The 12,594-nt window shown below is 40.1% G+C and overlaps 1 protein-coding gene across 1 annotated transcript in view; it reads left to right on the top strand.

Annotated features, from left to right (window-relative positions):
• LOC122800252 (protein Daple-like) overlaps positions 1–12,594 on the top strand; it is a 475,569-nt gene that overhangs the window by 389,237 nt on the left and 73,738 nt on the right. Inside the window, exon 16 of the mRNA XM_044069743.1 lies at positions 10,199–10,381. Coding sequence (XP_043925678.1) covers positions 10,199–10,381 — 183 coding nt within the window. The remainder of the gene's footprint in view (positions 1–10,198; positions 10,382–12,594) is intronic.

Genomic DNA, 12,594 nt, shown 5'->3' with positions numbered 1-12,594 from the left:
ATTAAAAACATTGGGAGTGCTGTAACAATTGTAAATGTTTTGGCAGATAGCATTCATACAGGAATAATTGTATATGCTTATTTAACCATGCTATGCTTTTACAATAGTTATGTTCATTAAGCACATATAGGCTTACATATATAGTTACTATCTGCATTATTTATTTATATATATGAGCTGTTAATAAAAAGCTTGAGCTACATTATTAATGTAAGCTATAGTTAAGCTATAGTTATAGTTATTGCTCTATAGTGTTAGTGCTAATGACAACTGTACAGCTATCATTGTTACCTAATTGGATATATACCTTGTAGCTTCCTATAGTCTTCTTCCTAGCCTAGTTAGAATAATAAGATTTGACCAGAATTTTGCTGACTTACTTTTGATAAGGACTTCCTATAATACTGATTAGAAGACTTGTAAGGAGTGATGCATCTTTCTAGACAACTTGAGAACGTGATAGCCTGAACTACATTTTTGTACAGTTCTACATGATTATATAACTGTAATAGTCTGTTTAATTACAATGCCTTTGATAATAAACTAAATATCTTGTTTCTACTATTTTTCTCTCTCTCTTTTCCTCCTAAAACAATCCCAGCTCTCCAATCTGAGTACACTGCTCTAGGACACAGAAACTAACAACCTGAAGAACAAGGACCCTGTCCAAACTCCCTTCAGTCTCCACAGTTGAGCAACCTATCCCTGTACTTTCTCAGTAAAGGGAGCATGAAAGTATGTGTCTAAACTATCACGGCCAGTATAGCCTATAAATTATTATTAGATCTAGGTGGTTATAAAGCGCTAGCCAGGAAAACCAGCAGCTTTACTCCCTCTCCACTCTGTAACCAGTCTAATCTACTTTTCCACCATTTAAAGACACTCAGAACCACTACTCCTTTTCTTGCATTAGGAACCTAAATTCCCTCCTTTTTTACCCTGCTTACAATAAATTAATTTGGGCCACCAGGTGGCAGACTTGTCCCTTCCAGGCCTTGAAGCCTTCTCCTGACCTGTACTACACCTTAGCTATATACTGTTTATCCACAGACTTGCTATTAAACTGTAGCCCATAACATCTATTTATTTTTATGGTTAGCTCTCACACACCCTCCAAATAGCTCTATTATCTACTCTTTTAACTTTATTCCAGTATTTAGGGTTACCTACCTACTGTAATCCCTCCTTCAACTGATTGTTCTTTTCAGCTCCTTACCTGTCTTGTCTCTACCTGCTCCGTTTGCCCTGTGGGCTCACTTCGCTCCCCCTACCCTACCCCCAATTTCCACCCACCCCTACTGCTCCTAACCTTATACATCCTCACCACACCCTATTCCTCTCCAATCCAGTCACAATAGTCATCTTGTTAACATTATACATACACTTCTCTCTAATCACCCCTAGTATAACTCCTCCCCTTTAAAGAACACCAGTAAGCTTATTAGTCACTATGCAAACACGACCTTTCCAAATCCAACTAAGGCTCCTAATCATTATCTTTCTCCTATTTTCTCTAACAGCAACCTACCTGCTAACCTCATATGAACAGTCAAAATATTTACAGCTGAACTTCCGTAATGTACAAACAAGTATTATACCTCTAATTAACTCCCCAGAACACATGAATATAACATCTTTACTTAGCTATTTACCTGCTAAATATCACAGACTGACCCATATCAAATACAACTATCTAAAACCTAAAAAACCTCTTCACCATTACTTTAACCTCCACAATCCCTTAAACTATTACACCTCTCTTACTAGATGGGGGCATTCATCCTAACCCAGGACCAGGGCAAAAAACAAGCACAGAACCACAAATTCATGTTCCCGCTACCCCAAATATCCAATCTAAATCTCCCAACTCACTCTGTATAGCTCACCTCAATATTCACAGCATAAATAATAAAATTGCCCACCTCCATGCTCAACTGGATATTCATTCCTTTTATATACTTTGTTTAACAGAAACATGGCTAAAACCCACTATACAAGATGTTGAAATTATTCCATCTGGGTACAACATCTTGAGACAAAACCGCAAAGTAAAAAAAGGAGGGGGTGTTGCTATCCTCTATAAAGAAGGGCTACAAATATCTATACTAGATTTTGGTTTCTCTTCTGAAAACAATGCAGAAATCATTAGCACCACACTTCAACTTAATCCCAGCAAATCCCTAAATATTATATGTATCTACTTGCTCCCTGGTAACAACATCACCGCTCTGGAAGGTATCCTTGCTGAACTCTCCACAAAAATTCCCCAAGAGACAAAAACTCTTGGAGACTTTAATATAGACTGGAAGGACTGCTCTACTGAATCACCAACCTCCCATATTAACCTTAATGGCTTCTCACAAACAATTAACTCCCCAACCAGAATTAATAAACCCAATAACAAAGAATCCATCCTAGACTGGATTCTAATAAATAATCACCAACAACTCTATAATGTAGGGACCCTCTCTGACGATGTAAGTGACTTAACATAATCAGGCAAAGGTCGAGCTCACACAACCCAGCCATATATAAAACAATAAGAAGCAACAGAAGCTTTAACCCCAATAACTTCCAAGCTGAACTAAAATAATGTGATTGGTCACCTATAAAATACCTCCCACTTGACAAAGCAACAAACTACTTTAACTCAAAATTCTTAACAATCCTTAACCACCATGCACCAAAGCGTTCCATCAAAATTAAATCTAAACCCGCCCCATGGCTTACAAAGAAATCAAGGCAGAAAATTCAACAGAGAAATAAAGTTTGGGCACTATGGAGAACAACTAAAAACCCCGTAGACCAACAACAATTCAGGCAAAAAAGAAATGAGACTAAGAAAGCTATACTCGAAGATAAAAAAACAACTTTTACTTCCATCTCCAACAGACCAACCAAAATAATCCACAAAAGTTCTGGGCTAGCATAAACAGACTACTTCTACCAGGCCAATCTGCATTACCACCCCTTATAGGATGACATTCCGACAATCCAAAGCAAACTGCTAATGCTTTTAATACCTTCTTCACTGAGACCATTCAAATACTTGCTAATCAGCTAACATCTGATAGCTCTGCCCTTCCAACCAATACTACTAACTCTCTCCCAACTCTAAATCTGCAACCTGTCCCAACTTCCCTTATCTGCAACCTCTTAAGTAAACTAAAACCTACTACCCCCTCAGATGACCAGCTATCTGCTGAATACCTGCAAAAGGCAACCAAAGTCATAGCTTATCCTGTATCATTGCTGATAAATAGAACCATACAAGAAAGCACTATTCCCACCATCTGGAAAATCTCCTATATTATCCCCCTACACAAGGGTGGAAACTCCAGAGAATATTCTAACTATTGTCCCCATAGCTCTACTTTCCCCATTAGCTAAAATAATGGAAAAGTGCATCCACAGACAGTTACTAGGCCACCTACTCCAGAACAATTTACTGGCCAAATCTCAACATGGCTTCAGGCCTTTCCACAGTACAACAACTGCACTCCTATCCTTCACTGACAGCATCAATAAAAAATGTAATAACAATCTTCTCTCTTCAGCACTTTTCATCGACCTTAAAAAGCATTCGACATGGTCACCCACCACTTACTTCTCAATATTCTAAAATCCTTCTCTCTGGTCACAAAGACTATAAAATGGTTCCAGTCCTACCTTGATAATAGACAGTGGGCAGTGCTATGGGACAACAACCTCTCATCTCATCTCATTTCCCAGTTACCCTAGGTGTTCCTCAGGGCTGTATATTGGGCCCCCTCCTTTTCTCAATATTTATCAATTACCTCAACCTAGCTATTCCTTTAACTAACTGTGTACAATACGCAGATGATTCGGCAATAATCTGCTCAGCTAAATCTCAATCCCAGCTATAGACTCTAACTCAGACAATGTTCAGTAAAACAGAAAATTGGTTTCTACAATGCTGCCTCCTCTTGAACCCCCCCAAAAAACAAACTCCTCCTCTTCACTCCTAGCCGTAAATCACTCCCAATGAACTTTTCAGTCTTATCCAATAATGGTACACTCATATCTCCCGATCCAACAACTAAACTTCTAGGGGTAACCATTGATAACAACCTGAACTTTGAAACCCATATCAACAATACCATAAAAACTGTCAAAAGGAAGCTAGGCTCCCTCTATAGGATAAAACCCTTTCTCTCCCCACTAGCCAGAACCACTATTGCCTATTCCCACCTTATCTCCACACTTCTTTATGCTTCTTCCATATATACTAACTTGTCAAAATATAACCGTAACAAGCTATCCAACGCTTACAATAGCATTGCCAGATTTGCTACTGCTTCCTCCTTTAGGACCCATCACTGCCATAATCTGAAACAATTAGGCTGGTTAGAGCTTCTGAATCAGATTCACTTTAAACAACTCACCATTGCACACAAAACCCTTTTCCAACCTACCAATACCCCGATACTTGCTAGTCTCATTACCCAATATAAGAACCTTTCAACTTTACGCTCATCTAATAAACTACTTGTATCAACATGTAAATCTAATAACATGGCAGGAGATGCTCTGTTCTCAAATGCAGTTGGAAAGTATTGGAACCAACTCCCCCATGAACTTACATCACTGTCTTCATTTACACTTTTTAAACACAATCTGAAACTCTATCTTAAAACCCATTGGTTATGTCTCTGTACAAATCCAGACTAATCTCATACTATATCCCAAATACCCACTCTTAAGACCTAATTCCTGCTATTTCTGTGTTTTCTGAGATCAAGGCCTATCCTTGGCAAAAACATATCTTATCCTAATAGAGATAATTTAAAATACCTAGTTAAAATTTTCTGCATATAATTCTAAAGCATCCTACCCAAGACAGGCAACAAGTATTGTTTAAACTGTGAGCACTGCTGAATTGTTGAAACTTGAAGTATGCATAGGTTCATAGGTTCATACTAGGCTATCTGCCCTAGGGTATTTATAAGCCTAGACAGAGTTGTGTGGCTTTCACCACCCCTTAGGTTGAAGAATACTATACCCATTAGTTTGCCGTGCCTCTGTCCAGCAGTGATACAGAGATGATCCCCGGGGTAAACCTACGATCTCCCATCCACTGGTCAAGATTCCTCTTGAACAGAGCCAGTGAGGTGCTCTGTCTCACATGGACCGGGATTCTGTTCCACAGCATAGGGAGTCTCTTGGTGATGAATCTGTCCCTCCAGCACGTCCTATTTATATCCATGTTGAGGTTTAAGTCTCTTGCTCTTGTGGCTCTGGTGGATTTGGATTTTTTGAGGTGGAGCATGTCCATTAATTCCGGGTTGGACATGGCCTTGTATGTCAGGCACAGGTCACCTCTGAGCAGACGGTATGCGACTGAATAGAGCTGGAGTTTCTTCAGTCGGGCAGCATATGGCATATTTTTGAGCCCCTTTATCCTTTTGGTGAGGAACTTTTGGGGTCTTTCCAATTGCTGCAGGTGTCGGGTAAGATACATTCTGAATGGGGCATTGTACTCAATCATTGGTCTGATAAGTGAAGAGTACAGGGGAACAATGACCTCCCTTGATCTGGATGTGAATCCCTTCATAATCAGGTGGGCAATGTAGAAGGTCCTCCTAACCACTTTGGCAATGTGAGTGTCAAAAGAAAGGTTACTGTCAACTTGGGTCCCCAGGTCCCTGATAATCTCTTCTGTGCTTAATGGATTGCCACCTATGTGGTAACTTGGGGTTACCTTGTTTTTACCAAAGGGTATGACTATACATTTTTGGCGTTTAGCTTAAGGCCATGGCTCTGGCACCAGTTATCCGTTTCTATGAGACCTCTCTGAAGGATATCTGTGTCTGATGGATTTTCAGCTATGGCGCCCAGTTTGCAGTCATCTGCAAACTTTGTCAGCCACAATCCTCCTATGTTTGCCTGCACTTCTGAAAAGTAGATGCTGAACAAGAGGGGGCCCAGGACTGAGCCCTGTGGGACACCGCCAGACCGGCTTAGAGTCTGACATGGCACCAGCAACTCTAACCCTGTGGGTTCTGTCCTTGAGCCAGTTTGCAACCCATCTTGTGACATATGGATTTACATTTAAGCTGGTGAGCTTTTCTATGATACCTGAGTGGGGTATTGTGTCGAAAGCTTTTGCAAGGTCAAAGTAGGCTGTGTGAACTGCCTTACCCTCATCAATGGCCTTGGTAACTGTTTCAAAAAAGTCAACCAAGTTCAAGAGGCATGATCTGCCCTTGACAAAGCCGAATTGGGTAGGATCCAATGTCTGTAGGTCCCCTATGTCTTTATTTATGAGTTCCATTATGATCGTCTCCATAGCTTTGCAGACCAGGCTTGTTAAGCTTATGGGGCAGTAATTACCAGGGTCCGTAGAAGCACCGCCTTTGTGGAGTGGGACCACAGTTGCTGTACGCCACTCTTTGGGTACGTATCCTGTGGTAAGGCTAAGATTAAACAGCAGCCTTATGTGTGGGTTTAGTTCCTCATTGAGTTCGTGTAGCATACAGCCGGGGACACCATCTGGTCCCATTGATGCTGTGTTTTTAGCTTTAGAGAGAGCAGCTCTCACCTGGGCATTTGAGATGATTGGGAGGCTACACTCTGCTGGGATAGCTATTTCTCCTTTTGGGGGGGAGGGAGGGGAGAAATTTTCACTGAACTTGTCTGCCAGTATGTTTGCAATGTCTTTGGGTTCAGTGATTTTTGTATCATTTTGGACTAATTCTGAGCATATCTGGGAGTTTCCACCCAGATTTCTAACATAGCTAAAGAAGGCCTTATGATTGTCTTTTGAGTCCTTGGCGATTTTTCTCTCAAAGTTGGCCTTGGATGATTTTATGAGTGATCGTAGTTTTTACTAGTATTGATCAGAGATGTCTTCCCTTTTAGGGATTTTGCTCTATCTTGTAGTAGCTTTCTCCTCTTGTTGTAAAGTTTGTTTATGGCTGGGGTCCACCAGATTGGGCGCTTGCCTTTGGTGGAAAGGGTCTTGATTTTATTTGGGATTGCTTGATCCATACAATCCTGGAGGTGCTCGTAGAAAGCATTTGTAAGGGATTCAGCAGCGTGGGTTGTGGTTTCCAATGGCTCAGGGGCCTTGAAGGATACCACACCAGTCTTAAGAAGTGTGAAGTTGACTTTTGAGAAGTTCTTCACTGTGGTCTTTTTTGTTGGGGGTGGGGGCGGGATGTGGATCTCCAGTGAGATTAGTTTATGGTCTGATCTCACCAATGAGGGATATACTTCCGGTGTGGAGCATTTTGTCCCCATGTTTGTGATGATCAGGTCTAGTATATTTTCACCTCTTGTGGGAATGGTGACAAGTTGTTCCATAGCATTTGAGTTTATAAACTCCAGGAACCTTTGGGCTAGGGTATTGGGGCTTGAGTAATGTTTCCAGTCTATGTTTGGGTAGTTGAAGTCACCCAATATGATGGTGTTTGGAGAGACATTTATACTCTCCAGTATCTTCAGGAAGGCTGTGTGGGGTTCCTGAGTTTGAGAGGGTGGCCTGTAACATGCTACAAACTGTAGAGCAGTTTTGCCTATGGTTAATTGCACCTGAATGGTGTCTGATGCTTCGTGAGTTGCCACCAGCCTGGAGGTGTGGGTATCCTTGATGAATATGGATACACCCCCTCCTTTTGTGGTACGGTCCGGGTTTTGGGGCCGGAACGCATAATATGAGGTAAAACCTGATAGTGCCGGAGTGCTCTCAGGAGCCTTGAACCAGGTTTCAGTCACAGCACAGACATCGATGTTCTCCATACTGAGCAGGGCTTCGAGGGCGTGCATCTTGAGATTTAGACTTCTGGCACTGAGCAGCATTACCCTTAGTTTTTTTCCATTATTGTTTTCTAGGGCGGTGGGTTTAGAATTTGAGCCTTGTCTAAAAAAGGCACTATGGGGGTGGCAAGAGGCTTTGCCAATATCTGGAAACCCAGGGGTGACAGGTGCAAGCCGCCCTCATGAAGCAGCGTGGCTTGTCAAGCATGTCATTCCAGGCAGACAGACATTGGATCCCCTTAGAATGACACCAGAAATTAAGCCAATTATTAAAACTGATCATTTTGTCTCTTTATTGAGGCATCATTCTTGGTGAAGGTAGGATACTGCTCAGGGTCAGGGTCATACCAGCCTGGGCTACATAATCTGAGAGCTCCTTTATGTCTCTTTTCATGTAGTCCAGGGAGTGCCTCAGGTCATTCACACCGGCATGAACAATGACTGAGTCATACTTGTACTTGCTGTGGAGTGACCTGAGTGCTTGTGTTATGTAGCGGATTCTAGAGACCCTCTCCTTGTTCAGTCTGGTGAGTGGGACGTCAGTGTGTCTGACTATGGAGTCACCTATGACAAGTTTTGTTTAAAAATTACTTTCTAGTTACTAATGAATGCTTGTAACATTTTTTTTTTGTATAAACTGTGAAGATAGTGTTTAAAATTTGTAGTATTTAACTGTATAATAACTAGTACCTGTATGTTAGTAGTCTAGTAATCTCTTGGAGCTTATCTCTCTGTGACTCTACTGAAAATGGACATAAATCCAGTTAGACTATCCCGGTCAACAAATGTACAATAAATAAAATAAATTAAAAAAAATATATATATATATATATATATATATATATATATATATATATATATATATATATACACAAACACACAGACATGTGTGTGCATGTGTGTATATAAAATACAGCAATGTTTTACTATAGTAACCCCTTGGATGCGCAGTAGCAAGGCCTGCCCAAACCCTGTCCACCACCCAGCACCACGAGATATCATAGCTCTCAACTGCCCAGATTTTCACAGAATGTCCAGATTTTTTACTCATATTTTTAGTCCTTTTCTCATAAAATTGTAGTTTTATGGTAAATCACTGGCAAATCATTGAGGACTGAAGTCAGAAAATAACAGCAGACATTTGGTTTTCAGACTTCATATCTTTCAGAAAATTACTGCTTATGCAGAACTTGTAATTCTATCAACTTTCTAAGCTTGTAAGAGCAATATTTAAAAAGTGTCCCTATTTATGAGCCTTTGTCCCCCCATTATTTGTGGCTTTGTCCAGATTTCTTGCTCTAGGAGGTTGAGAGGTATGGGCGACGTGTATGAAAATGGATGAATAATCATGCTGATGTCTTCTTTGTCTGCATGAATATTCATTTGGCATTCTGAGCATGTGATATACAGATCCTGCAAACTTGTTATAATACCAAGAAATAACAGTTGTTCGGATTAAATAGTCTTCTCTTTAATAATGATGCAAGGTGAATGCCCTGCTATAAGGAAATAAAATTTAAAAATGAAATGAAAGGAAAAGGAAAATATTTACAACTTATATTTTAGTAACCTTAAGCCCTGTACTAACCCGCTGATGGATATGTAGCACCATCATTATTAAAGAGAAAATTATTTCATCCACGAACAACGGTTATTACTGTTAACTGCATGAACAGTAGAAAAAAACAACAAGGTCAGCGCTCCGGACTGCACTGAACAGTACTAATACAAAATGCCAGCTTATAGCAGTGTTACAGGTGCAGCAGGCATGCATGCATGCATGGAAACTTTTCCGGAGCAGAACGGTAAATCTATACTTTTACTCACTGTAATACAATCTCGGAGTTGGCATATTTAATTTAGGCAGGGGTGTGGGGGGGTGCATGGGGGCATTCAGCCCCCACCCCCACTGCAAAAATGAAAAAATTATTCTTGCAAAAGAACACGACTCTGGCTGCTGTGTCATGGGCAGCGTTCTTCAGCAAGAAATGAGCAGCATCTGTAATAAAGAAAACAGTATTTAATCCATGAAAATTGGATATTTCTTTCCATTATGAGAAGTCTCACAGGATCTGTATACTCAGTTTCAAGATCATTCACAACTCACATGCACAGGGGACGATTTCCACATGTGTTAATCAACAAGCGATGTATGCATGATGTCACTGGCAAATCTACATGGCATGTCAATCATGCATCATTTCCCTACAACATCACTGTCGCATGGCATGTCAGTCACTCAGACCACGCCCACTTCTGAGCAAAACAACCAGGGGGTTACTACAGTAAAACATTAGCTATACTACTGAGGAATATATTAGTCCATGTCATGACTGGAAGTTCTGTTACAGTTTCATCTGATTTAACTAATTTGTTATTCCTGTATATTTGTATGTTACTCTTCTGTATTTGTAATTAGGTCCAGAGAGCCCTCACAGAAGAACAGAAAATATGGGAAGCGGAAAAGGAGAAAGAGATGCAGAAACAGCGTGAAACAGTTGAAGAGAATCACCAGAGGAACATTGCATGTATGAAAGGGGATATAAAGAAAGAGAAGCGGCACTTATTGGCATTACAGAACAAAGTTTTAGAACTGCAGGCAGTAAGATTTTTTTATGAATTTTCATTTAACAATTATTGATCGTTCCTGCCTCATGTGGCTGTTTTGTAGACCTTCTAATACAGTTGCCCTTGAATCTGTGCAGTTCTGTATTAAGATACTTCAAGAAAATGTACCATTATTCATTTTGCAGAGGTGATGGTCCACTACCTACTCTTGCTGATCTTCATTTTTTCTCAAAAATGTTCCTTCCACCTGAAATACAAGCCTGTTGTAAGTCAATTTTTGATGCCTTTCCCAGGCTGATCATGGGATATTTGTCCATACTTTTCTTGTTTTTTGCTTTGATTCAGCTTCTTTTGTAAAACCTCAATGACGGTGCATTTAGAACCTGTAAGAAGCAGTGTCATCCTCTGCTCAATCCATGTCTTTTTATGGCATCAGATGGCTTGCATTCATGCTAGAATAAGGCAAAGCACTTGCTTCAGCTCCCATTGCCACATAGCCTAAAAGAGTGATTTTGATCATACTTGAATGGTAAAGATAGCTTCAGAAAGATATGTCTTATCTAAAGTTTATCATAAGATTGACACAGGTATAGGACTGTAGACGCTGCTGCTTGTAAGCCTCTAGATTCTGAAAATTTGTACTACTTTAGTTTTATATGGCTTTTTGTTATTCCTGATTTCATCACTCAGGTTACCTTCCTCAGTATGGATACCTTACCTTACATTTACTTGGCTACCTTAATTTCTAACAACTGTTCGGACAGTCCACACAGTTACAAGTATAATGTTAGTCTGAATGCACCATGAGAGTAACTACTGTTTCAGAAACATTAACACTGGATAGGTAACTCAGTAAATGTACGTTTCATTTTTAATTCTAAAAAAAGTAATACCTCTGAACCTTATTTTCCGGAGACTCTTAATACATATAATACCTATGGTTTAATATATGTTAGTCACACTGAATCATATTAGAAGTGTTCCAGGAACACTTCATTTAGCAGACAGCCTTTTTATACTGGGAAGGAACTTTGCAGGCAACCTCTGTATCTTCTCTGGTTCATGTCACCAAGTCAGGGACAGCATTACCTGCATCAGTATCCAAACAGCTGTTGGTGTTCCATCTTTCTTTGACTGTTTGAAGCTGATATGGTGTTTGTGCAGATATTAAATAACAATGAACCTGTATGACTCCTTTCTGTTCATTCTCAGCCTGATTCATGCTACTGTGGCCTCAACTATCTGCCAAGAATTTAATTAGACCAGAGAAAGGCCACAGACAGTGCTTTGGATTCCCGCTTGTATGTGTAAAAATGGAAGAAGAAGCAAGGAAAGGAAAGTCCGTGTATATGCATTTAATTAATTCCCCAAGAGGATGGCATCATCTCTTTTCTTCCACAGACAAGAAAAGACCAGAGTCACACACACACAGGCAACAACACTTTGGCTCACTGGTTTGCAGTCAACTGTCAGTACTGTCCAGTTTCAGCCCATTAGGCCATTTTGTGACCAGTTCCATAGCAGATGTGGAACAAAGGTTGCACCTGCTGTTGATCACCAACTTTTAAGGGGGGTTTGCAAAAAAATTAGCATAAAAAAGGCAGATTACAGGCTACCAATTAAGTTCTCATGATTCCTTAATTCACAGCTTGTAAACTATCTCAGACTGTCTTTTTTGAAGGCAGTTAAACTGCCATTAATAACTGAACAGATAGACAATTTGCAAGCTATTTATAAGAGATCACAATGGGGATTGCTTAGTGACAGATTGTACATTATTAAAATGTTCTTTAAAATGCTTTGACAGTTTATAAGCTATCATTAAGTGATCGCCACTGTGATTTCTTATATGAGGTGCCAAATGAGTGGGTTTTCCTAGGATGCCAAATTTCCTTCCAACTCTGCTTGTGGCTACTGTTGCCATTCACTTTGTTCATACTGCTCACAAAAGATTCAAATAGTGATTCCATAGTTAGCTTGACTGTGCTGGAGCCTTCTTTCAGCTAGTTAAGTTTGGGTTTTGTTAGTTCAGTCTCTCATTCCATTTCCCATTTTGGAGACTGTAATGAGACAAGGTAACACCTACTGAAGTATTTTGAGATTCATTGTCCCCTTGGTTTTACCATAATCTACTTTATGGATTCTGGTGTTTTGGGTCTAGTTCCATCTAGGAGTTTTGCCTTTATTAGCCTTTCTGGTTGTTACTCACCAGTGGATAGTAGCAGATTTCAGGGTACATTACAATTC

The sequence above is a fragment of the Protopterus annectens genome, chromosome 4.part0 (assembly GCF_019279795.1).
Source record: "Protopterus annectens isolate FY-2018-M chromosome 4.part0, PAN1.0, whole genome shotgun sequence".
NCBI classification, from domain to species: domain Eukaryota; kingdom Metazoa; phylum Chordata; order Ceratodontiformes; family Protopteridae; genus Protopterus; species Protopterus annectens.
This window is presented reverse-complemented; position numbering and strand designations above follow the sequence as displayed.